At 48.9% G+C, this 27396-nt stretch overlaps 1 protein-coding gene across 2 annotated transcripts in view; it reads left to right on the forward strand.

The window, feature by feature from the left end:
* The first annotated feature begins 14735 nt into the window (after positions 1-14735).
* LOC121538013 overlaps positions 14736-27396 on the forward strand; it is a 34123-nt gene continuing 21462 nt past the window's right edge. Inside the window, exon 1 of one of the 2 annotated variants that reach the window (XM_041845744.2) lies at positions 14736-15034. In XM_041845744.2, the coding sequence (XP_041701678.1) occupies positions 14953-15034 (82 nt within the window). In that variant the 5' untranslated portion in view covers positions 14736-14952. The remainder of the gene's footprint in view (positions 15035-27396) is intronic. The other variant, XM_041845743.2, reaches the window with a different exon arrangement.

The following is a 27396-nucleotide window of genomic DNA, read 5'->3' on the forward strand; positions in this document are numbered from 1 at the left end:
TAGTGAGGAATCAGCCCAGAACTACGCGGGAGGATCTTGTCAATGATCTCAAGGCATCTGGGACCATAGTCACCAAGAAAACAATTGGTAACACACTACGCCGTGAAGGACTGAAATCCTGCAGCGCCCGCAAGGTCCCCCTGCTCAAGAAAGCACATATACAGGGCCGTCTGAAGTTTGCCAATGAACATCTGAATGATTCAGAGGAGAACTGGGTGAAAGTATTGTGGTCAGATGAGACCAAAATCGAGCTCTTTGGCATCAACTCAACTCGCCGTGTTTGGAGGAGGAGGAATGCTGCCTATGACCCCAAGAACACCATCCCCACCGTCAAACATGGAGGTGGAAACATTATGCTTTGGGGGTATTTTTCTGATAAGGGGACAGGATAACTTCACCGCATCAAAGGGACTATGGACGGGGCCATGTACCGTCAAATCTTGGGTGAGAACCTCCTTCCCTCAGCCAGGGTATTGAAAATGGGTCGTGGATGGGTATTCCAGCATGACAATGACCCAAAACACATGGCCAAGGCAACAAAGGAGTGGCTCAAGAAGAAGCACATTAAGGTCCTGGAGTGTTCTAGCCAGTCTCCAGACCTTAATCCCATAGAAAATCTGTGGAGGGAGCTGAAGGTTCGAGTTGCCAAACGTCAGCCTCGAAACCTTAATGATTTGGAGAAGATCTGCAAAGAGGAGTGGGACAAAATCCCTCCTGAGATGTGTGCAAACCTGGTGGCCAACTACAAGAAACGTCTGACCTCTGTGATTGCCAACAAGGGTTTTGCCACCAAGTACTAAGTAATGTTTTGCAGAGGGGTCAAATACTTCTTTCCCTCATTAAAATGCAAATCAATTTATTACATTTTTTACATGCATTTTTCTGGATTTCTTTTTTGTTATTCTGTCTCTCACTGTTCAAATAAACCCACCATTAAAATTATAGACTGATCATTTCTTTGTCAGTGGGCAAACGTGCAAAATCAGCAGGGATCAAATACTTTTTTCCCTCACTGTACAATGCAATTGGAAGCAGTTGTCTGGAAATCTGGTGTGATACTGAGTGTAGAAGATCTGCTAAAAAGATTGTCCATTGAAGTCTCTGATCAAGTCTAGTATCTAGTCCTATCAGTAGTCCTCCACCTCATGGTCTTTTTCTTTATAGTGACTAGGGCAGTAGCCTAGTAAAGAGAAATCCCCATAACCCTTTGCCCCTCTCAGCAGCCGCACTAAAACTAACCACAAGTTCAGTGATGAGTGCTCCTGGCTGGGTGAAGGGTCGTGTGTGTGTGTGCGCGCGCGTGCTCGGGTGTGTGTACGTTTACAGGTGTAGGATCTTAATTTGACCAGTATTGTCGTAACAAAAAAATCTTGCAGCAACAGGATTTGAACATTTTAGTCCATAATGTTGCTTGATCGGTGGTTAGGCTATTGGCTGGACATAAGTAGGCTCCATGAAATGTGCAATACTGTTAATATAACAGTGTGTTAGTGCAGGTTTTCATTTGAATTTATGTAAATCATGAAGCTCATCGGCATTTCCTGCGGCGTAGGAATATTCTCAGCAGCAAAAGAGTGATTAAATGAAGATCCTACATCTGTATGTGTGCTCGGGAGTGTGCATGTGTGCGACCCAGTCTGCTTAGCATTAGAAAGTTAAGGATGCACAGCCCCCCCTACCCCTACCATCCATTGCCATTTCCTGATAATGAGAGAGGGTCCACGGAGGGGTGGGGTGGGGGTCAGGGGGACTTGAAGAGGGGGTCAGTAAAGGAATCAGATTACCACATCCCAGTCAGTACCTAAAGAAAGGGAACATGCACAGGGACTTCGCTTGATTCAGCCCCATCTGGTCCGATTGTTTGACAAGCAATTTTGCAGGCAATCCCCAAGAAAACACCAGCGTGGCTGCACTGCTTCCAGATGTGTCCTGCCTTTCTCTCTGCTAGGCTGGTGCACATCTACGTGTGAACACCTAGCAACAACAGCACATTTACAAAGAGAGAGAGAGAGAAAAAACAGCACAACTGCTGGATCCCAATCGTTACTGGGTGTGAGATTGCAAAATGTGTGAGATTGCAAAATACCATGCATGTGTGTATAGGGTGATTTCAGTGAGTGTATGGCATGTGTGTGTATAGGGATTTCTTTGGGATTATAATGATGACAGAACTACGTGAATACATTCAATAAGATTTGCAAGCATAAGTTATTTTCAGAATTATTGCAAGTCCATTTACAACTATGAATATTCTGCTGTGAATCAAAAATACACTTGCAGATTTTGAATCTGCGCGCACTCAGTGTTCTGTCACTGTTGTCTCATTGTAGAAAGTTTTGTAAATTTGTAGAAAGAGATACGCAAGTAAATATTTTATTTGCACTCTGGGGGCAGAACCTTTTACTCCTGACCAATCAGTTCCCTCTACCAAAACCAAAGCCGCCTAACCATTGGCTGGATTGTTCCGTCAATCAAATATCAGGAAGTAGCAACAGGGAGTGGAATGATGTAGTTTGACAAAAAGTGTTCAAAAGTCAGTAACAAGTCTTTAAAATATAGCTAGCAAATATTTTTTATTTTCTAGAAACCTAGCTAACATTAGCTACACTGCAGTGATGATGGTGGGAGTTAGCTAGCTACTTTTCCCCCAGCAGTTTCAATTTAGTTAGCTATCTAGCTAGCCAATGGCATTTACAGTGGGGAAAAAAAGTATTTAGTCAGCCACCAATTGTGCAAGTTCTCCCACTTAAAAAGATGAGAGAGGCCTGTAATTTTCATCATAGGTACACGTCAACTATGACAGACAAATTGAGAGAAAAAAATTCCAGAAAATCACATTGTAGGATTTTTAATGAATTTATTTGCAAATTATGGTGGAAAATAAGTATTTGGTCACCTACAAACAAGCAAGATTTCTGGCTCTCACAGACCTGTAACTTCTTCTTTAAGAGGCTCCTCTGTCCTCCACTCGTTACCTGTATTAATGGCACCTGTTTGAACTTGTTATCAGTATAAAAGACACCTGTCCACAACCTCAAACAGTCACACTCCAAACTCCACTATGGCCAAGACCAAAGAGCTGTCAAAGGACACCAGAAACAAAATTGTAGACCTGCACCAGGCTGGGAAGACTGAATCTGCAATAGGTAAGCAGCTTGGTTTGAAGAAATCAACTGTGGGAGCAATTATTAGGAAATGGAAGACATACAAGACCACTGATAATCTCCCTCGATCTGGGGCTCTATGCAAGATCTCACCCCGTGGGGTCAAAATGATCACAAGAACGGTGAGCAAAAATCCCAGAACCACACAGGGGGACCTAGTGAATGACCTGCAGAGAGCTGGGACCAAAGTAACAAAGCCTACCATCAGTAACACACTACGCCGCCAGGGACTCAAATCCTGCAGTGCTAGACGTGTCTCCCTGCTTAAGCCAGTACATGTCCAGGCCCGTCTGAAGTTTGCTAGAGTGCATTTGGATGATCCAGAAGAGGATTGGGAGAATGTCATATGGTCAGATGAAACCAAAATAGAACTTTTTGGTAAAAACTCAACTCGTCGTGTTTGGAGGACAAAGAATGCTGAGTTGCATCCAAAGAACACCATACCTACTGTGAAGCATGGGGGTGGAAATATCATGCTTTGGGGCTGTTTTTCTGCAAAGGGACCAGGACGACTGATCCGTGTAAAGGAAAGAATGAATGGGGCCATGTATCGTGAGATTTTGAGTGAAAACCTCCTTCCATCAGCAAGGGCATTGAAGATGAAACGTGGCTGGGTCTTTCAGCATGACAATGATCCCAAACACACCGCCCGGGCAACGAAGGAGTGGCTTCGTAAGAAGCATTTCAAGGTCCTGGAGTGGCCTAGCCAGTCTCCAGATCTCAACCCCATAGAAAATCTTTGGAGGGAGTTGAAAGTCTGTGTTGCCCAGCGACAGCCCCAAAACATCACTGCTCTAGAGGAGATCTGCATGGAGGAATGGGCCAAAATACCAGCAACAGTGTGTGAAAACCTTGTGAAGACTTACAGAAAACGTTTGACCTGTGTCATTGCCAACAAAGGGTATATAACAAAGTATTGAGAAACTTTTGTTATTGACCAAATACTTATTTTCTACCATAATTTGCAAATAAATTCATAAAAAATCCTACAATGTGATTTTCTGGATTTTTTTTTCTCATTTTGTCTGTCATAGTTGACGTGTACCTATGATGAAAATTACAGGCCTCTCTCATCTTTTTAAGTGGAAGAACTTGCACAATTGGTGGCTGACTAAATACTTTTTTCCCCCACTGTATATCAACTTTATCAATCAGATGGTTAACTAGCAAATATATTTGTTTTCCCCTCGCATCTAAAACTGCCTGATAAAGCTAGCCAGTTGATAGTAAGGCTAGGATGAATGTCAGAGGCTATCTAATGCAATAATGGCTGTCAATGCAATGCCTGGTCTGGAGTTTGTCTGAAATGTACCATTATATTTCACATGATAAGCAAATTACTGTCATGCCTTTTCACCCGCCCCAAAAATCGATGTACACAGATAAAAGAGACAATTACCTCCAAGTAGATCATTTAGTTTTTCTTTACTTCATCCTTTCTTGCTCATGTGGCTACTTTCTGATATTTCATTGATGGAACAATCCAGCCAATGGTTAGGTGGCTGTGGTTTTGGCAGAGGGAAATGATTGGTCAGAAGTACAAGGTGCCCCCAAAGTGCAAATAAAATTTTACATGCGAATCTCTTTCTACAAATTTACAAAACGTTCTACAACGAGCCAAAAGTGACAGAACTCAGAGCGCGTGCAGATTCAAAATCTGCAAGTGTATTTTTGATTCACAGCTGTCACGATCGTTATAGTCAGCGGACCAAGGCGCAGCGTGATAGGTGTACATACTTTTATTAGTGTACACACAACGAACCAAAACAATAAACGATACGTGAAGTCCTAGGTTAAATACACAAACCTTCCGGAACAAGATCCCACAATAAACTAGTGCCAAAAGGCTGCCAAGTATGGTCCCCAATCAGACACAACGAGAATCAGCTGCCTCTGATTGGGAACCACCCTGGCCAACATAGAAAACACGAACTAGAACACAACATAGAAAATAACACATAGAAACTCCACACCCTGGCTCAACATATAAGAGTCCCCAGAGCCAGGGCGTGACAGTACCCCCCCCCCCCCAAAGGCGCGGACTGCGACCGTGCCAACCAAACCCAACAGGGGAGGGGCCGGGTGGGCATTCCGCCTCTCTCGCTACCCCCCCTGTAGCGCCCCTGGTCTGGTCCCGCTGGCCGGAGCTGGACTGGACACCGGTGGAGCGGATTGCTCAGGCTCCGGTGTGGAGCAGGCACGGGCTGTGCCGGACTGACGACGCGCACCACTGGCTTGGTGCGGGGAGCAGGTACAGGCCGGACCGGGCTGGCGACGCGCACCACTGGCTTGATGCGGGGAGCAGGAACGGGCCGGACCGGGCTGACGACGAGCACCACTGGCTTGATGCGGGGAGCAGAACGGGCCGGACCGGGCTGACGACGCGCACCACTGGCTTGGTGCGGGGAGCAGTAACAGGCGGACCAGGCTGGCGCGCGCACCACTGGCTTGGTGCGGGGAGCAGGAACGGGCGGACCGGGCTGGCGACGCGCACCACTGGCTTGATGCGGGGAGCAGGGACGGGCCGGACCGGGCTGGCGGCCGCACCACTGGCTTGGTGCGGGGAGCAGAAACGGGCGGACCGGGCTGGCGATGCGCACCACTGGCTTGTGCGGGGAGCAGGAACGGGCCAGACCGGGCTGACGACGCACCACGACTGCCTTGGTGCGGGGAGCAGGCACGGGCTGTGCCGGACTGACGACGCGCACCACTGGCTTGGTGCGGGAGCAGGAACAGGCCGGACCGGGCTGGCGGCCGCACCACTGGCTTGATGCGGGGAGCAGGAACGGGCCGGACCGGGCTGACGACGCGCGCACCACTGGCTTGGTGCGGGGAGCAGGAACAGGCCGGACCGGGCTACGGTCCGGCCGTTCCTGCTCCCCGCGCCAAGCCAGTGGTGCGGGGAGCAGGAACGGGTCGGACCGGGCTGACGACGCGCACCACTGGCTTGGTGTGGGGAGCAGGAACGGGCCGGACCGGGCTGACGACGAGCACCACTGGCTTGATGCGGGGAGCAGAACGGGCCGGACCGGGCTGACGACGCGCACCACTGGCTTGGTGCGGGGAGCAGTAACAGGCCGGACCAGGCTGACGACGCGCACCACTGGCTTGGTGCGGGGAGCAGAAGCGGGCCGGACCGGGCTGGCGACGCGCACCACTGGCTTGATGCGGGGAGCAGGAACGGGCCGGACCGGGCTGGCGACGCGCACCACTGGCTTGGTGCGGGGAGCAGAAACGGGCCGGACCGGGCTGACGATGCGCACCACTGGCTTGGTGCGGGGAGCAGGAACGGGCCAGACCGGGCTGACGACGCACACGACTGCCTTGGTGCGGGGAGCAGGCACGGGCTGTGCCGGACTGACGACGCGCACCACTGGCTTGGTGCGGGGAGCAGGAATGGGCCGGACCGGGCTGACGACGAGCACCACTGGCTTGATGCGGGGAGCAGAACGGGCCGGACCGGGCTGACGACGCGCACCACTGGCTTGGTGCGGGGAGCAGTAACAGGCCGGACCAGGCTGACGACGCGCACCACTGGCTTGGTGCGGGGAGCAGGAACGGGCCGGACCGGGCTGGCGACGCGCACCACTGGCTTGATGCGGGGAGCAGGAACGGGCCGGACCGGGCTGGCGACGCGCACCACTGGCTTGGTGCGGGGAGCAGAAACGGGCCGGACCGGGCTGACGATGCGCACCACTGGCTTGGTGCGGGGAGCAGGAACGGGCCAGACCGGGCTGACGACGCACACGACTGCCTTGGTGCGGGGAGCAGGCACGGGCTGTGCCGGACTGACGACGCGCACCACTGGCTTGGTGCGGGGAGCAGGAACAGGCCGGACCGGGCTGGCGACGCGCACCACTGGCTTGATGCGGGGAGCAGGAACGGGCCGGACCGGGCTGACGACGCGCACCACTGGCTTGGTGCAGGGAGCAGGAACAGGCCGGACCGGGCTACGGTCCGGCCCGTTCCTGCTCCCCGCACCAAGCCAGTGGTGCGGGGAGCAGGAACGGGTTTGACCGGGCTGACGACGCGCACCACTGGCTTGATGCGGGGTGCAGAACGGGCCGGACCGGGCTGACGACGCGCACCACTGGCTTGGTGCGGGGAGCAGGACGGCCCGGACCGGGCTGGCGACGCGCACCACTGGCTTGATGCGGGGAGCAGGATCGGGCCGGACCGGGCTGGCGACGCGCACCACTGGCTTGGTGCGGGGAGCAGAAACGGGCCGGACCGGGCTGACGACGCGCACCACTGGCTTGGTGCGGGGAGCAGGAACGGGCCGGACCGGGCTGACGGCACGCCGCGACTGCCTTGGTGCGGGGAGCAGGAACAGGCCGGACCGGGCTGGCGACCGCACCACTGGCTTGGTGCGGGGAGCAGGAACTGGCCGGACCGGGCTGACGACGCCGCACCACTGGCTTGATGCGGGAGCAGAACGGGCCGGACCGGGCTGACGACGCCGCACCACTGGCTGGTGCGGGGAGCAGGCACAGGCCGGACCGGGCTGATGACGCGCACCACTGGCTTGGTGCGGGGAGCAGGAATGGGCCGGACCGGGCTGGCGACGCGCACCACTGGCTTGATGCGGGGAGCAGGAACGGGCCGGACCGGGCTGGCGACGCGCACCACTGGCTTGGTGCGGGGAGCAGAAACGGGCCGGACCGGGCTGACGACGCGCACCACTGGCTTGGTGCGGGGAGCAGGAACGGGCCGGACCGGGCTGACGACGCGCACGACTGCCTTGGTGCGGGGAGCAGGAACAGGCCGGACCGGGCTGGCGACGCTCACCACTGGCTTGGTGCGGGGAGCAGGAACAGGCCGGACCGGGCTGGCGACGCGCACCACTGGCTTGGTGCGGGGAGCAGGAACAGGCCGGACCGGGCTGGCGACGCGCACCACAGGCTTGGTGCGGGGAGCAGGAACAGGCCGAACTGGGCTGGCGACGCGCACCACAGGCTTGGTGCGAGGGACAGGAACAGGCCGGACCGTACTGGGAACACACACCACTGGCTTGGTGCGGGGAGCAGGAACAGGCCGGACCGGGCTGGCGACGCGCCCCACTGGCTTGATGCGGGGAGCAGGAACGGGCCGGACCGTGCTGACGACGCGCACCACTGGCTTGGTGCGGGGAGCAGGAACAGGCCGGACCGGGCTGACGACGCGCCCCACTGGCTTGGTGCGGGGAGCAGGAACGGGCCGGACCGGGCTGGCGACGCGCACCACTGGCTTGATGCGGGGATCAGGAACGGGCCGGACCGGGCTGGCGCGCCGCACCACTGGCTTGTGCGGGGGAGCAGGAATGGGCCGGACCGGGCTGGCGACGCGCGCACGACTGCCTTGGTGCGGGGAGCAGGAACAGGCCGGACCGGGCTGGCGACGCCCACCACTGGCTTGGTGCGGGGAGCAGGAACAGGCCGGACCGGGCTGGCGACGCGCACCACTGGCTTGGTGCGGGGAGCAGGAACAGGCCGGACCGGGCTGGCGACGCGCACCACAGGCTTGGTGCGGGGACGAGGAACAGGCCGAACTGGGCTGGCGACGCGCACCACAGGCTTGGTGCGAGGGACAGGAACAGGCCGGACCGTACTGGGAACACACACCACTGGCTTGGTGCGGGGAGCAGGAACAGGCCGGACCGGGCTGGCGACGCGCCCCACTGGCTTGATGCGGGGAGCAGGAACGGGCCGGACCGGGCTGACGACGCGCACCACTGGCTTGGTGCGGGGAGCAGGAACAGGCCGGACCGGGCTGACGACGCGCCCCACTGGCTTGGTGCGGGGAGCAGGAACGGGCCGGACCGGGCTGGCGACGCGCACCACTGGCTTGATGCGGGGATCAGGAACGGGCCGGACCGGGCTGGCGACGCGCACCACTGGCTTGGTGCGGGGGAGCAGAAACGGGCCGGACCGGGCTGACGGGCGCACCACTGGCTTGGTGCGGGGAGCAGAAGCGGGCCGGACCGGGCTGGCGACGCGCACCACTGGCTTGGTGCGGGGAGCAGGAACAGGCCGGACCGGGCTGGCGACGCGCACCACAGGCTTGGTGCGAGGGACAGGAACAGGCCGGACCGTACTGGGAACACACACCACTGGCCTTGTGCGGGGATCAGGAACGGGCCGGACCGGACTGGTAACACACCCCAGTACCTCTCGCCGTGCCTCTACACTCTCCTTCTCCCTCGTGACCAGTGGCCCCCGTAACCTGGCGGCCTCCTCTGCAAACCTGCCGAACCGCTCTATCGCAGCCTCCCGCTGCCTCGCCGTCCACGGTGTGAGCCCCCCCCTAAAAATTTTTTGGGCTTGTCTCTCCCCCGTGCTCATGGCCTCCATCCCTCTTGCCAGACTCTCACTCATCTCCTCCCAGGTCCATCCTCTCTCCTCGTCACGCTGCTTGATCCAGTCGAGGTGGGATCTTCTGTCACGATCGTTATAATCAGCGGACCAAGGCGCAGCGTGATAGGCGTACATAATTTTATTAGTGTACACACAATGAACCAAAACAATAAACGATACGTGAAGTCCTAGGTTAAATACACAAACCTTCCGGAACAAGATCCCACAATAAACTAGTGCCAAAAGGCTGCCTAAGTATGGTTCCCAATCAGAGACAACGAGAATCAGCTGCCTCTGATTGGGAACCACCCTGGCCAACATAGAAAACACGAACTAGAACACAACATAGAAAATAACACATAGAAACTCCACACCCTGGCTCAACATATAAGAGTCCCCAGAGCCAGGGCGTGACAACAGCAGAATATTCATATTCGTAAATGGACTTGCAATAATTATGAAAATAAATTATGCTTGCAAATCTTATTGAATGTATTCAAATGTCAAGTTACAAGTTTGCAACCGTTGTTAAATCTTATACACATCATGATACAAGCTTAAATTACACATTTGCGAATCGTACTTGCAACCATAAAATTCAAAATACAAATTTGCATAGTTCTGTCATCATTATAATCCCATAGATTTCAGTGAGTGTGTGCGTATGGCATGTGTGTGAATATGGTTTTATGATTTCCGTTAGTGTCAAATAAAATTGTATTTGTCACATGCTTCGTAGACAACGGGTGTAGACTAACAGTGAAATGCTTACTGACGGGTCCTTTTCCAACAATGCAGAGGTAAAGATAAGATAAAAAATAAAATAAAAAATAGAACTAGTGAGACAGTGAATAACTAATACAAATAAAGAGTCAAAATAACATGGCTATATACAGGGAGTACCAGTACCTAGTCGATGTGCAGGGGTACAAGGTAATTGAGGTAGCTATGTACTGTATATACTGTATAGGTAGGGGTAAAGTGACTAGCAGCAGCTTGTGTGTGTGTTGGGGTGTCAGTGCGAGTATGGGTAGAGTCCAGAGTGTGTGCATAGAGTTAGTGCAAAAAAAGGGTAAATGCAGGTAGTCTGGTAGCTATTTGATTAGCTATTTAGCAGTCTTGTTTAGAAGTTTTATGGCTTGGGGGTAGAAGCTGTTCAGGGTCCTGTTGGTTCCAGACTAGCCATAAGGTAGCAGAGAGAACAGTCTGCAGCTTGGGTGGCTGGAGTCTTTGACAATTTTTTGGGCCTTCCTCTGACACCGCCTGGTATAGAGGTCCTGGATGGCAGGGAGCTCGACCCCAATGATGTACTGGACCGTGCACATTACTCTCTGTAGCGCCTTGCAGTCAGATGCCAAGCAGTTGCCATACCAAATCAAATCAAATTACAGTTTTTCTCGATTGCTAAGACACATTTCTTGAAAGCTGCTCTCCTTTTCTCTTAACTGTGAACACAAAACCCAATTTTCAAGCTACATTCACAAAACCTCAGACTCTTCTTGCAAAACCAAACTTTCACCTCAAAACAGTTCAATCTGTGCTCAAAACTGAACTATGTTGTCAAATCGTGCCCCGAGTCAATCAAAATTAAAAACACTACTGAACAGTCACTAAACACTACGTAGAAAAATAGAAAACACAATGCTCAGGACATGAAGCTGGAGAAATAAATGTTTATTGTTCACTGTAGGCTAAATGCATGTTGCAAAAAAAAAAAACTGTGCATTTAGCACTTGTACAAAAAGACAAAACAGAAATCTTGTGCATTTACATGTAGCACTTGTAAAAACAAACAGAAATCTTATGCGTTTGCCACTTGTGTACAGTAAGCCCATGTAAAAATAAAGTACAAAAATATACAAATAAGTGCATTACTCAGCCACAGCATCATGTCTCCGTACTGGGTCAGGCCACAGGACTTCATCCACATCACAGGCCACATTTTGTCTGGCCAGGCAACGGGGAAAAACCCCTGGCATGCCGTATCCAGGCTTGGCATGCCTCCACACCTATGTCACCACAGGCAAGTCCCATGGCTTGCAGGAGATTTACCCTGGTGTAAGGTTGGTGTTCATATACCTTCCACCGCCATGAGGAGAAGAATTCCTCAATGGGGTTTAGGAAAGGGGAGTACGGTGGAAGGCAAAGATTGATAAAACCTTGGTTCATATTGTACCACTCTCTAACCTGGAGGGCTCTGTGAAAACTCACATTGTCCCAAACAACAACATAGATGGGATGCTCATCCTGCTGCCCTAACAAAGCATCTCGCATGTGATTGAGGAAAATGAGGAGCTGGTGAGTGTTGTAGGGCCCCAGGTTGGCATGATGGTGGACAACCCCATGATTGCTGATGGCAGCACATAATGTGACATTGCCACCACGCTGCCCAGGAACACCAACAATGGCCCGATGGCCAATCACATTACGGCCTCTCCTTCTCCTTTTGGTGAGATTAAACCCAGCTTCATCCATGTAGATGTATTGATGGGGTCTTTCCATTGCATCCAGTTGAAAAACCCTCTGTAGAAATAGATATAGTTTTGTAAGTGATACGGAAAAAGTGATTTAGGCCACTACAGTATATCACTACTTAGAGTAATCAACATTGAATGTGTCTGGATATATGCCAACCTGTACATACTGGAATCTTTGCTCTTTGACTCTGTCTGAGTTACGATCAAAGGGCACTCTGTATAGCTGTTTCATGCGCAGTCTGTTGCGCTTGAGGACACGATCAACAGTAGAGAGGCTGACATTGTTGATACCCTCAAAATTTAAATGGTCCTCAATGATCTTCTGCTGAATTTCGCTCAGTTTAATGGCATTGTTCTCACGGACCATATCAATAATTAGGGTCTCTTGGTGTGGGGAGAACATACCTGTCCTCCCACCCCCATGTGGCAGTCTTTCAATTCTACAAAAAGAGAACATGGAGTTACAACAAATATACATGGAATACTAGGCCTACAAACAGTTAGACCAACCCTCCATTACAATACTACAGTACATTGGTACAGTGATGTACTGAAATATATATTTACTTACAGTATACTGTGGTACAGTATATAGTATGTCATACAGTAATTGCTGTCAACATTTACATACTGTACTATAATGTCAAAAAAAGGTAATTACCTGTTCTCTTCTCTAAATCTTCGGATTATGGTGGACACAGTGAATCTACTGATGTTTGGTTGTACCCTTTGTCCAGCCTCCCTCATGCTCATACCATGGACAAGAACATGGTCAATCACAGTAGCTCTGATTTCATCAGATATTACTGTTCTTTGTCTTCGCTGACCACCTCGACCTCCTCTCTCACACGAACTCTTCCTCTCAGATTTCTATCCATTGTAGGGCCTCACAAACCAGTGCTCTCTGAACTGGCTTACTGTATATGTTCCCTCACATCATTAGCCACAAGTGTGATCAATTTTGAGTTGTTGTGTTCAAGTGGTGACACCTGTGCTCTAATTGTGTTTGACTTTTGTCACCTGTGCTCACCATTATGCAGCACGGGTGCATCACAATGAAAATGTGTTGGCAAGTTATGTCTAAACAGGTGAAAAGTGCTTATGGTTTTGCCAAAAGAGTGATTGATTCAATCAGTGGGTTCAGGCAACTGAGCATTTGGTTCAGACAATAGGGTTTAGTGTTTTAGCAATTGAGAAAAACTGTAAATGTTATTTGCCACATGCGCCGAATACAACAGGTGTATACATTACCGTGAAATGCTTACTTACAGCCCTTAACCAACAATGCATTTATTTTTTTATAAAAAAGTAAAATAAAACAACAACAACAAAAAAGTGTTGGGAAAAAAAGAGCAGAAGTAAAATAAAATAACAGTAGGGAGGCTATATACAGGGGGGTACCGGTGCAGAGTCAATGTGCGGGGGCACCGGCTAGTTGAGGTAATATGTACATGTGGGTAGAGTTAAAGTGACTATGCATAAATAATTAACAGAGCGGGGATGCAGCCAGTCAGGATGCTCTCGATGGTGCAGCGGTATAACTTTTAGAGTATCTGAGGGCCCATGCCAAATATTTTCAGCCTCCTAAGGGTGAAGAGGTGTGGTCGTGCCCTCTTCATGACTGTGTTGGTGTGTTTGGACCATGATAGATACTTAGTGATGTGGACACCGAGGAACTTGAAGCTTTCGACGAGCTCCACTCCAGCCCGTCGATGTGAATGGAGGCATGCTTGGCCGTCCGTTTCCTGTAGTCCACAATCAGCTCCATTGTCACACTGACGTTGAGGGAGAGGTTGTTGTCCTGGCACCACACTGCCAGGTCTCTGACCTCCTCCCTATAGGCTGTCTCATCGTCGTCTTTTCCTCTTCAGAGTGTCAGGGATTAGGGCCTGGTCTGGAGTGAGCAGTCCAAATCGAGGTTAGTGATCGTTGTTCTGATGTCCAGAAGCTCTTTTCGGTCATAGGAAACGATGGTGGAAACATTGTTTACAAAAAACATAATTGGTCAGTAGTCCGTAAAATGGCAGCTATACATCCCAGCTCCAAGTGTAAGCAGCTGTGTGTGTGTGTGTGTGGGGTTCAGTGGATGACTCATCCCAGTATAATTCTGACTCACCAGTCCAGGGACACACTAAAGCCCAGGCACGGCACAGCAATGTGCGTGATACCATGCGCTTTTACAGGCCTCTCAGCTATGCAGCACAATATGAAGCAGGTAGGCAGACGAGACCAGGGGGGAGCGCTTCCTGTTTACCAGGGGCATCTTCAAAGCAGAACCTCTCTCAGCCTATCAGACGAGCCAGAGCCAGCAGGCTGCCTGGGACTGGGATGTCTCAATTAGGTACTCAGGGGGACAGCGAGTCATGGTTGGGGTCAACTCCAAATATACAGCTGAGGTGCTAGTTCACTTGTGGTATCGTAAAGCCTGATGTGAATTTACTTAGTTTTCAACAAATGTGTACTAATGATGTACGCCTCAGACAGACAGATGGCTCGATACTCAAGTCACACCAGCATTATATTACCATTGCACTCACACAAACTTACTACAATACGCTCTGCTCACTCACTGACTCGCATTCTTACACACTCTCTTTCTTACACACACTAGGAGGACCAGCTGCCTTGAGAAGAGGGGTTAAACCCAACCAGTGAGAAAAGGGGTGTGGAGAAAGAAGAGGGAGCGGGAGAGAGAGAGAGGGAGAGAGAGAGAGAGAGAGAGAGAGAGAGAGAGAGAGAGAGAGAGAGAGAGAGAGAGAGAGAGAGAGAGCGCAAAGGAGAGGGGCCATATAAAACCAGAGGAACACAAGCCACGCTTTATCCTGCCAGTCTGTCCTGCTCTGCGAGCATTCACAGGAAACACACACAGACTCCCCCAGCGCTCACACACTCACTTACTCAGCGCCCTCTTTCTCTCACACACACTCCTACAGGGAAACACAAACACACACACCGGCTGCGCTCACAAAGGACTGGAGAATGGCTGTGTCCATGAGAAGAATGAATGGGTCCTGGAGAGGGATGACTCTAGCCCTGGTTCTCTGTGCTCTGCTCCTACACAGTGAGTACTACATCTCTTTACACCTCTCTACCTCATGGCTCTGAAGTTATCTGTGTCTTACATGCTCAATCTTGAACAATGGATAACTCTAGTAAGCTAACTCTAAGCATGGTACCTCAATAAACCTAAACCTGACTGACTCTGAGAAAAGTAGGAGAGAGTTAGATGACCCAGGTATAGCAAGCCAAGGGAGTGTTTGTGAGCAAGTAGCATGTGCAACATGAATTCCTAACTTAAACTTTACCCTGAGAGGTGAACATGCCAATAAAATGTTCCATAATGTTGTTTAAATGATCTTAAATTACATGTGGCTTTTTCACAAGTGAGTTTTGTAATGCTTTTGTTATTTTGGTGTGACATGAGGCAGCTTGGAGATTTTATGAGTTTAGGGCTGGTAAAAAGTTGTGGGGGTGGCCAGCCGACACAAAGGGGAAAGTTGCCGTTAAAAATAATGATGGACTACATCCTGAAAGCAGTGTGTGTGTGTGTGTGTGTGTGTGTGTGTGTGTATGTGTGTGTGTATGTGTGTGGATGGATGGAACTCCCGCTCTTTCTAAAACAGGCTCTGCTCATTTCAGAAAAATTCAGGTCCATCAGGCAGCTTTTACTCCGATTAAATATTTTTAAATTGGGAAATATACTTCTGGAAGTTCAATTTGATCTTCGCAGTGTGTTTGGGGGCCTTTCCATCTGTGTTTCCAGATGTTTAATAGGAGAAGGAAGCTCATCCTGTGTTTGATTCCTGCTTGTCCTATGAAGATGCAGCATGTTTACACAATTAGCCAGCAGGATGGGTGGGAAGAATGGATGGATGTGCGTGAGAGAGCTATGGGGAAGTGACCATACATTATCTGTTGATTCAGCAGGGAGTAAAATTACATCCCCAAGATGACGCCCCTTAGGTGGTGGAAACTGTCAAACTGTGTGTGTGTGTGTGTGTGTGTGTGTGGTGGTTATTTCTGTTTATAAGGGTACCTCTCTTTTCCTCATGTTGGGAAGGTGTGAGTGGAAGGTTCAGCAGTCAGATCCAAGCTACACTGTTAAGTCTGTTAATATAGATGATAAATGCATGGTGATGTTATGGTTTGAAGATGAGACTGGTGGGACTGGTGTTGGTTCGGTCTGTGTGATGACTTCTCCAGAACTCCATAGTGTCTCATCTGGGCACTGGAATAGTAAAAAATTAACTCTATGCCAGACTAACCAGAAGGATGGAAATAAACAGTGAAGGGCTTAACGTTACTTTAAAGGGGAAAAGGTCCTTACTCTAAAGTGGAAAGGAACATGCGCTTTATACATGCGCAAGGCACATTAGAAAGGCACATTAAGATGAATCTTAATGTGAAACAGAGATACAGTGAGGGAAAAAAGTATTTGATCCCCTGCTGATTTTGTACGTTTGCCCACTGACAAAGACATGATCAGTCTATAATTTTAATGGTAGGTTTATTTGAACAGTGAGAGACAGAATAACAACAAAAAAATCCAGAAAAACACATGTCAAAAATGTTATAAATTGATTTGCATTTTAATGAGGGAAATAAGTATTTGACCCCTCTGCAAAACATGACTTAGTACTTGGTGGCAAAACCCTTGTCGGCAATCACAGAGGTCAGACGTTTCTTGTAGTTGGCCACCAGGTTTGCACACATCTCAGGAGGGATTTTGTTCCACTCCTCTTTGCAGATCTTCTCCAAGTCATTAAGGTTTCGAGGCTGACGTTTGGCAACTCAAACCTTCAGCTCCCTCCACAGATTTTCTATGGAATTAAGGTCTGGAGACTGGCTAGGCCACTCCAGGACCTTAGTGTGCTTCTTCTTGAGCCACTCCTTTGTTGCCTTGGCCGTGTGTTTTGGGTCATTGTCATGCTGGAATACCCATCCACGACCCATTTTCAATGCCCTGGCTGAGGGAAGGAGGTTCTCACCCAAGATTTGACGGTACATGGCCCCGTCCATAGTCCCTTTGATGCGGTGAAGTTATCCTGTCCCCTTATCAGAAAAATACCCCCAAAGCATAATGTTTCCACCTCCATGTTTGACGGTGGGGATGGTGTTCTTGGGGTCATAGGCAGCATTCCTCCTCCTCCAAACACGGCGAGTTGAGTTGATGCCAAAGAGCTCGATTTTGGTCTCATCTGACCACAACACTTTCACCCAGTTCTCCTCTGAATCATTCAGATGTTCATTGGCAGACTTCAGACGGCCCTGTATATGTGCTTTCTTGAGCAGGGGGACCTTGCGGGCGCTGCAGGATTTCAGTCCTTCACGGCGTAGTGTGTTACCAATTGTTTTCTTGGTGACTATGGTCCCAGCTGCCTTGAGGTCATTGACAAGATCCTCCCGTGTAGTTCTGGGCTGATTCCTCACCGTTCTCATGATCATTGCAACTCCACGATGTGAGATCTTGCATGGAGCCCCAGGCCGAGGGAGATTGACAGTTATTTTGTGTTTCTTCCATTTGCAAATAATCGCACCAACTGTTGTCACCTTCTCACCAAGCTGCTTGGCGATGGTCTTGTAGTCCATTCCAGCCTTGTATAGGTGTACAATCTTGTCCCTGACATCCTTGGAGAGCTCTTTGGTCTTGGCCATGGTGGAGAGTTTGGAATCTGATTGATTGATTGCTTCTGTGGACAGGTGTCTTTTATACAGGTAACAAACTGGGATTAGGAGCACTCCCTTTAAGAGTGTGCTCCTAATCTCAGCTCGTTACCTGTATAAAAGACACCTGGGAGACTGAAATCTTTCTGATTGAGAGGGGGTCAAATACTTATTTCCCTCATTAAAATGCAAATGAATTTATAACATTTTTGACGTGCGTTTTTCTGGATTATTTTGTTGTTATTCTGTCTCTCACTGTTCAAATAAACCTAGCATTAAAATTATAGACTGATCATTTCTTTGTCAGTGGGCAAACGTACAAAATCAGCAGGGGATCAAATACTTTTTTCCCTCACTGTACATGTATTGTGCTTTTCCTATGCCTTTAATTGTAGGCTATTTAGTTACACTTTATTTGGAGAGTCTCCTTACAAATGGTTATTAGATGTTCAACTAACTATTAACTATTTAGATTAATATTGTGAAATTGTTTGAAATAAGACCCTTACATAAGTAGAAAGTTTCCCATTCCTGTTCAGGTTAACAGCTCTTGGGTTTCACTTTGAGAATAGCACAGGGGTGTTGCCACAAATCCTCCCTATCTCGTCCTCCATTCCAGACCGCAGCCAATCACACTCCACCGATCACACTCACCTGCTACATAGTTGACACTTGTGTGCCACCGGCACTGCTATGTGAATTTCCCAAGGAATGGTCAGCATAAGGTATTGGAACACAACATTGGAAAATCTCTGCCAAACCCTGGAACATAATCAGCTGTAGATGGTTACCAGGGTGATTCAGTTGTGTGTGTACGGCCTAGATGACTGGTTTATTTTGTTGGTGCTGTTGGTACTGATTTTGAAATAATGTAAAGATATTTAGGCCCCTGATAAGTCTAAAGAGGCCCTGTGTCCCATATCTGCCCCCAATATCCCCCCTTTTCTGCCACTTTTCTAAACTACAGCTGTCTGGCTGTTCAGACATAAAGAGGTTGGAGGTCAAGTTCCATGAAGTCAATATTCATTATTCTCCAGAAGAAGACTACTTTAATGTTTCACGGCCAGTTAACATTGTCTATATATTGGGGAGTTTTTTTTTATCATGTCTTGGTGTGTTGATGAATCCAGCATCAGTCCAGAGGACAGTTGTGGTCTTGTTCTAGGAGGGTAATTGCTGTGGATAAGGTTTAATCAATGACACAGTGGATTTAGGGCCAGTGATGTCATTAGCCCAGAGAGGGAATGAGAGGAGAACAGCTGATTCCAGGGTTCTATTAAAGAACCATCTTTGTGCTTCTACTCAGAAGAGCCAAACATTAACCATACAGTACAGGCCTCTGGATATAGCTGGAAATCAATAAACTCATTTCCCAGGGGCCACTGGGCTTATCTTTCATACAAATATGCCTGTTTGTGGATAGTCTGATAGCAGCATAGCATGCAAAGCCTGCATCTGGGGAGCAAACGTTGAGGCCAACCACATGACCCCCAGACACTAGAGCTCCACTGTGGTGAGTTACAGTTGGAGGCTACAGTTACAGTTGAGCCGTCATCGACAGCAGTTGCAGCATGGCTATGGTAACTGAGATGGGAGCCTCTGTGTAGCCATTAGGGCTCCTACGCACCTGACAACGGAAGGCCATGCATTCCAATGGTACATGTAGGGCTCAGATGTTAGAGCAGGAATGCCAACGCAAACCATTTTTAGAGGTGTCAGCCACTGACTGAGACAGACAAGGAGAGATCAAAAGAGTGAGAGAGCGACGAAGAGAAAAAAGAGAGGAAGACAGAGAGGGGGAAGCTTTCTATGACTCAACTCAATGGTGAAAGTGTTTAGCTGAACTAACATTCTACTCTTATCCAAGCCAGATGTTCAAACTACGCACTTTCATCACAAACACTGATTGAGTTTATGTTCCCGTTTCCCGTGGCTTTGATTCAGCAGTTATGTAGACTCACAAATATGTAGCACTGAAATGGGCTGGGTTAGAAATGCTGCATGATGTCATACCAATGCCACTTGGAATAAATGTAATGTGAGGAGCCCTAGCTTTCTGTAGAGAGAGGGAAAACTAGCTAGCTTTAGAGCTATATGGAGAGAGAAAAAAATACTTGAACGTGTTTAATTTCACGGCTGGGCTGGTACTCCAGGTGCTGCTTCATTTGTGCCACTAATTCAGTGCCTGTGGAACAGTAGAAAGAGCCATTGTGATGTCCGTATTCCAAAGTATTCGCCACCATTCCAACTTGGGTGAAAGAGGGACAGACACATTGTGCATTCCTATGATTTGGGGGAATCCAATCATTGTCTCTCCTCACACCACATCCTTTACATGTCTGAGTATTTCGTCTCTATGACAACCGCTTGATTGACGTTTTGACCGCCCGGCTATACAAAGCACAGTCATTCAGGGTGGTGTGAACCATAAAGTCTCAATTAATATGGACACACAACTCAGCACAGTGAAGACTGACACAATGTGTTAGTTGATTGGACATCTGAGTAGGGGAGTGAGATAGGTTCTGTGCGAATGGACAGCAGACTGTGTTCAATTCAAGGAGAGAGGCATGCCATTACCAACGGGGAGAGGCCCTGTATGATAAGATTGTGCCCTTCATATCTCCATGGTTTGACTCCGTAACGCTCTCTTTGACAACAACATCTCCGGCCAACATAAACAAGTGCAGAATATTGCGCCTCTTTTTTTCTCATGGCCCTCAGCTATTGACTAGCATTCCATCAGTCCCAAGTCAGGATGGTTAACGTGGACTCACGTCATCCAGAGGAGGGTGTGGGGCTTTTTACGTAACCGTCTGGCAGATGACTGTCTTATGTCAGAGAGAGCAGGGTGTTGGGTGTGTGTCCTGTCCTCGTGGACCTATAGTCACGGTCCAAAGACTCTGAGAGCAAATCATTAGAGCTGGATTACAGTTAACTGGCAGTTGCCTCAGTGGTTTTGCAAAAAGTAATAGGTACCAGTCAAAATAAAGTTGAAATCATCTTGTTTGTCAGTGTCAATCTGGCTAGAGGGTTCGACAGGAAAACCTCTCACTCCCCTTTGTCCATTCTATTGCCTCGCACTCTGGATTACATCAACATACACCACAAAGAACTGTTCTATTCAACAGAAAATCTTCATTTGGGCTTGGGCTTCTATCAACCCTATTCCAAAGAAAACTCATTAAAAAAGGCGCCAAAACCAAGGATAAGCACAATCACTATTGCCCAGAATGATTACCTTTCTAGGACAATGAACCGGACAAATACAAAAGACTGTGGACTCTAGCAACCATATTTACCCAGCTCAACAGTCTTAATGAATTACAGACGGTGTGTTACCATTCAAATCATCCTCTCCTCATTATGGCTGTTTCTAGCAATCTTTTTGTTCCATGTTCCCCTGGCACCCTGGTGCAGTTTTACAGCTGTTGGGGCTTTAACAAGGTCTGCGTCCCAAATGACACCCTATTCCCTATATAGTGCACTACTTTTGACCAAGGCCCTGGTCAAAAGTAGTGCACTATATAGGGAATAGGGTGCCATTGGGACTCGGCCGAGGAGCAACAACCCTCTCCTCTCCTCCTAGTTCTCTTTCATTTCAACACACCACAGCAACCTTGGACAGCGAGCAGAAACACTTGGGAGCTTGTAGACAACACTCCTCCAGACTCAAGTCACACAGAGTTAAACTAATAAATAACCCTGAAATTAGGGGAAATTTCAAAACATCGACTTGGAGTCTGTGCGTCATCACCCATGCTTGTTACATGAGCTCAGGCAGCGATGAAAGCTTATCACAAACTTACTTAGCTCATGTTTGGAAGATCTCAGATCATGGTAATGTCACACACTGTCAGCATACAAGACCACAGCAGGTTTACAATAACAGTAACAGTAAGTATATGGCAAGTATATGTCGTCTAAGGCAAGGCATTCTTGTCAGGAGAAGGCAGAGTGAGGCATGGCTCTTTATGGTGGTGTGTACAATTTAGCCTAGGGAATAAAGGGTATTTTAATGAGGCTTGGCTGAGGCCCTTTTACTACTAGAGTAATTGCTCCTGGTAATTAATGTTCAGCTAGAAACGCTTCGGTCGTTGGGGCCCTTCTTTATGCTGCTGGCTAATTGAAAACATAAGATTACATCCTGTTCCTGCTTTGGATGGCACTGGGACTTTCTGTTCTCATGGGAGTTTAACCAGGCAGTTTGTATTTTGCTCTTCACACCATCTTTCTGCCTTTCCTTCGACCCTCCTTAATCCAAACCATTGTATAAAACCAGTCATTGGAGGAGAACTATACATTTACATATCCTCTAACACAACCTTTCCCCTTTCTCTCCCTACTCTGATGTCAAAAAGCTGTTGGAAGCCATCCAGCAACATCTGCACTCAGCAACAGTAACAGCCCTGGCAGCTTTGGTTCTGACAGTGGGAGCTGTGAGGCCAAGAACAAGCCTGTCAGAGCAGCTGGTATTTGGGCTGTGTCCCAAATGACACCCTATTCCCGATATAGTGTTCTAGGCTACTTTGACCGGAGTCCTTGGTAAAAAGCAGTGCACTATGTAGGGAATAGGAGGCCATTTGGAACGCAGCCTTGGTGTGGAGGAACGAGGCCTGGCCTATCCTTCAGTAATGAGATGGACGGTCTATTTAGGAAACTGAGGTTTTATGTTACGGAAGGGCTGCCTGTCCAAATTTAGATGACAGCGTTGTTAGCGCTGAAGAAATACCAGACCCATGTTTCAGACCATTTATTAAACCAACAACAAAGCCTCATCCATGTTTCTTCTCCTGGCCTTTTTTCTCTCAAATGGATTTCAATAGCAGATGTGTAGCCAGTAGACGTGGAAATCGATTCTTTGCATAGTCCACAACAGAGTGGCAGTTACAGTATACTGTAATATGCCTGTGGCAGTATTATCCCTTAGCTTTTGACTGGTGGCTCTCTCTCTCTGTGTCGTTGTGTGGTGATTGGTGAACCTGCTGTGTGTGTGTCTCTGTGGGAGGCCTGCTGGCTGTTCTGGGTGTTATTGATGACCCCAGTCTGCTCAGCTCTGAGGCTTAGTGAGGTCACAGCGTGCCGAGTGCCGTAAGAGCCATTTCCTGTCCAAGGATGTGCATGGATAACGTTCCATCGTCTGTCGCTAATTCATTTTTTTTTTTAAGTCACCCCGTTCGTGTTTTGTTTAAAAACAACGAGGGGCATGGGTAGATTCGAAAAGTAAACTTTCGTGACCATCCTGGTTTCAGAAGCATAAATAGTTCTCACGTTATTTTCATGTAGACAGAGAGTGGGACCCAGTGGCTGTTCCAATGCAGGTTTTTCCAGATTGTGGTTTGGTGTTTGGACTGGCCGTCTGGTCACAGGAGAGGAAACTCTGTAAGCTGTATTTGGTTCCCAGGGAAACCGTTTGTCTGGCCAGTGCTTCATGCAGGGCAGGCTGGTGTGGCTGTCTTGTAGTTTCAGGCTGACAGAACAGAACAGGGGTGGTGGGGTGCCCACATTGTTCTACTACAGGCTGACAGAACAGAACAGGGGTGGTGGGGTGCCCACATTGTTCTACTACAGGCTGACAGAACAGAACAGGGGTGGTGGGGTGCCCACATTGTTCTACTACAGGCTGACAGAACAGAACAGGGGTGGTGGGGTGCCCACATTGTTCTACTACATGCTGATAGAACAGAACAGGGGTGGTGGGGTGCCCACATTGTTCTACTACAGGCTGATAGAACAGAACAGGGGTGGTGGGGTGCCCACATTGTTCTACTACAGGCTACATGGACACCTAATGGAAGGTGTCCCAGTACAGAGGGGCTCAGTTGACCTGCTGACTAGTAGGAATGGGATCCCTGTCCAGCCTCCCTGTACATTCCTCTGGCCGCAGGCATTCTCTGGAGGCTCTGGAAGCCTGGAGGAAATCCACCCTGGCCTGGGTCTGAAGTGACAGTCTAGCCTAGGAGAGTCAGGGAAGTCAGGGTTCTACTGCTGACATCTGGAAGTGGGGGAGTTAGAGACTGTGGCTTGGAGGGGTGCAGCAGGCAGGTGGTGACAGCCAAGGTGCCGTCTCTGTGGCCTGGGTGGGGAGACTAGGCGAGCCCAGGCTGTAGGCTGAGCCTGAGGCCTGTCTGTCTCTGAGTGGCTGCATGACGTCAAGGGGCTCCTGATCATCTCCCTGAGACTAGGCAGGGCCAGCGAGAGAGACGGACCAGGGTTCCCCAGGGAGACTGACATCTGCTGGGCTAGACTCCACCCTGTTGGAGGCCCCCAGGACCCAACCCTGCAACAGGCCAGACCAGGCCACATCCCCAGCCCTCCCCAGAGAAGAACCAGGCCCTAATTACAGAGGTTAGAGAGGCCATGCAACAGGACTTTCGTCCCCTGCTCTCTGTCTGCCCCTTTAATTCAGTGTAGAGATGTTTGTTTTGGTTCAGTCTCTGTTCTCCTTGCCCGCCCTGCATCCCTTATGCTGGGAAAACAGGAAGGGGCAGAGATGGCTATCGCAATGGGAAAAGGTTTCAGAAGGAAGTGCAGAAGGAAAAAGGAGGACACAGGGACACAGTGAGTAAGTGAGAATATAGACGTCTTCATAGTAAATCATCAAAAACGTCACAATATTTACATGTCATTTTAGTCCGTTTTTAGACTCTCTTATACCGAGAGCGAGCGTCTACAAAAGTGCCCATTAAATCAGGGTTAAATGGTCTGTAATTAAGTCATTGTTGAAAGCAGAAAGATGTGGTGCAGATTAAACATGATACCACACAGCTTGTTGATCTCTCCACACAACATTGCTCCTGGATGGGGTGGGGTAAGCTGGGCTGGGGAGTCAGCTGAGTTCTGGCCCCCTAAGCCAGATCAGTTACAGCAGCCAAATGGCAAAAGTCACATCCTCCTTAGACCCTCCTGGGGATATGGAGACACACACTGGTTAATTTTCTAGTGCTGCACTGGGGCATGAATGGCACTTTCCACTGTTCTCCATGACCTCTTCCATTAGGTGAGCTTTTCAAGATGTCTCTATGTTTCCGTTGGTCCTGTTGTGATCACACAGAGGTTTTACTCAGAGCTGTCATCACCTGGCCTGGTTCCTGTCACATGTCTACTCTGTGTGTGTGTGTGTTCCCAGTGGTTTTGGGTAACTAGCCACAGCCTCACTCCACTACTCTGCCACGTGCTGTAGCAGTGCGGAGCAAACAAATGATCATCTTGCCATTTTTCCCTTCTGCACTCGTACAAATCTGGCAACCACACTTTATGCGTTTCTTTTTGGAGACCCGAGCTGCTCATGAGCACAATGAGACAATCTGTTCCATTGGTGCCATGATGACATCAATGAGGGGCCAGGAAACGCTCTCTACAAGGGCTGGATAGGGCTGTGAAGAGGACGGACCTGGACCCTGTCCTGAAAGGAGCTGGACATACACAGACCCAGGGCCAAAGTCACATCTTAAACTCACACTGTTATAATCTGTCCTCCAGTTCAACAAGGAAAAAGAGAACAGCTTGCTTGGATTTACTGATGCTTTGGTTGTTCCACTAATAGTTTACTTGTCTGTGTACCCAGCCTGGTCTCATAGACTAGACGTAACATAGTAAACATAAATCCCGGATACAAATTAGTATGATATGTTACGTTTGGTATGGTTACATAAGACAGATGGATACTTAAGGCAAAAACAAAAGTAGGGTGGTTGGTGGGGGTGGGCGTATAACGCGAACGTCTAGCAACCCAAAGGTTGCAAGTCTCATCACGGGCAACTTTAGCATTTTAGGTAATTAGCAACTTTTCAACTACTTACTACTTTTTAGCTACTTTGCAACTGCTTAGCATGTTAGCTAACCCTTCCCCTAACCATTTTAGCTAAATCTTCCCCTAACCCTAACCCTAAACTTATCCTAACTCCTAACCTTAACCCTAACCCCTAACCCTAAATCCTAGCCTAGCTAACGTTAGCCACCTAGCTAACGTTAGCCACCTAGCTAGAATTCGTAACATATCATACGTTTTTCAAATTTGTAACCTATAGTACGTTTTCAAATTCGTAACATACTGTACGTTTTGCAAATTCGTAACAATACGAATTGTAATTTGTAACATATAATACAAATTGTAATTCGTAAAATATCATATGAAATGGGTGATGGACATCCACGGATTAATACATACAGTACTATACGAAACATAACATATCATACTAAATGGAGTATCTTGGATTTACATACAGAATAATACGAAATGTTTTGAGACCAAGTTGGTGTACCGCTGTGCATATGTGTAATGAAATGAACCGTGAAAAGAGCAGCCATCAACAATTATGGGCTAATAGATGAATGTGTATAACTCTCTCTAGTCCAGACACAATCCTCCTGGCTCACTCAGTGTGTGTGGGTTAGGGGAGGTTTAGAGGGCCCCTCTCTCTCTGATGAGCTAGAGGGACCAAAGGGAGGTTGCCTGGCTGGTTGGGAAGCAAAACCAAATGTGGGATCTGGCTTTCATACAGACATCAACACACGTAAATTAATGATAAGAGACACCTCCCCTCCCTCCTCCCGCTTATAATCCCTCTCTCTCTCCCTCCATTTCCTCGCTCCCCACTCCACCATGGTTGGTTTCCTGTGGCAACAGGGCCAATACAGAGAACTGCTCTCACCACTGTCCTTCAGTGTTGTCAGCTCCAACAGGGGAGTTTCATTGGAGAAAAGCCTATGTGTTTATGAAGGTACCTACGTTTTCCGGTCTGCGCATTTGTGGGTGTGTGCATTTTTAGCTAGAGTGGTAGCTCATCGTTAGGATGACCTGCGATTTATAAATACTATTTACTCCTTGTGACCTTCGGGAACGCTCGATATAAAAACGACAGCGTACGGTCATGAAATACATAACATACTCCCAGGAATAGCACTTATTTATGGATGTGTAGATACTTGATATACGTACAGTGTGACTCTCTATAGTATGTCAAGTCTGTGACCTCACCCAGGGAAAATATCCAGCTCCCCTCAGCAAATATAACCATGATGTCAGCCACGTCCTCTCCATACATCAACCCAACAGAATTATCCACAGACCGACACATCTCTGTAGTGTGTCAGTCAGGTCTGTGGCTGTCCCACAGAGATCCTATTAAATCACTATTCCATATTGATTTTATATGTAATTCTATGGGTTGTCCTCTCATTTGGCCATAGAACGTTACTACTTACTATGGTATCATGGGCCCACAGTGTGCTGTTGATGGTTCCGACCACAGCCAGGCTATAGAAGCAGCATTTCAGCTGTCACACACTACCAAGCCCCTGTCACATCACATCCACACTGCAACCCATGATTTAGTGGCCTACGGCGGCCGTGCCTCCCCACCACACTGTGATACAGGCTAAAACACCCAGAGTAGTATTGGCTGGGGATGGCTGAGGGTACTGGGGGTACTGAGGCCTCATATAGGGTAGGAGCTGTATTTGACTGGTGCCCAGCCTCCATGCTCCAAAGCACCCAAAACACCACTGTGTGTGTGTGGTTGTGTGTGGAGTATGGGCATGTGTGGTTGTGTGTTTGGGCTGAAAGCAGGCTTGTGTGGTGGTCTGACACGGTAGTGTAGTGAGGGATAACAGAGGGGATTGGCTTGGCTGGGGGGTAGGTGAGATTTCTCACTCAGCTCTCTGTCTGTCTGTGTGTGTGTGTGTGTGTGTGTGTGTGTGTGTGTGTGTGTGTGTGTGTGTGTGTGTGTGTGTGTGTGTGTGTGTGTGTGTGTGTGT

The sequence above is a fragment of the Coregonus clupeaformis genome, chromosome 24 (assembly GCF_020615455.1).
Source record: "Coregonus clupeaformis isolate EN_2021a chromosome 24, ASM2061545v1, whole genome shotgun sequence".
NCBI classification, from domain to species: domain Eukaryota; kingdom Metazoa; phylum Chordata; class Actinopteri; order Salmoniformes; family Salmonidae; genus Coregonus; species Coregonus clupeaformis.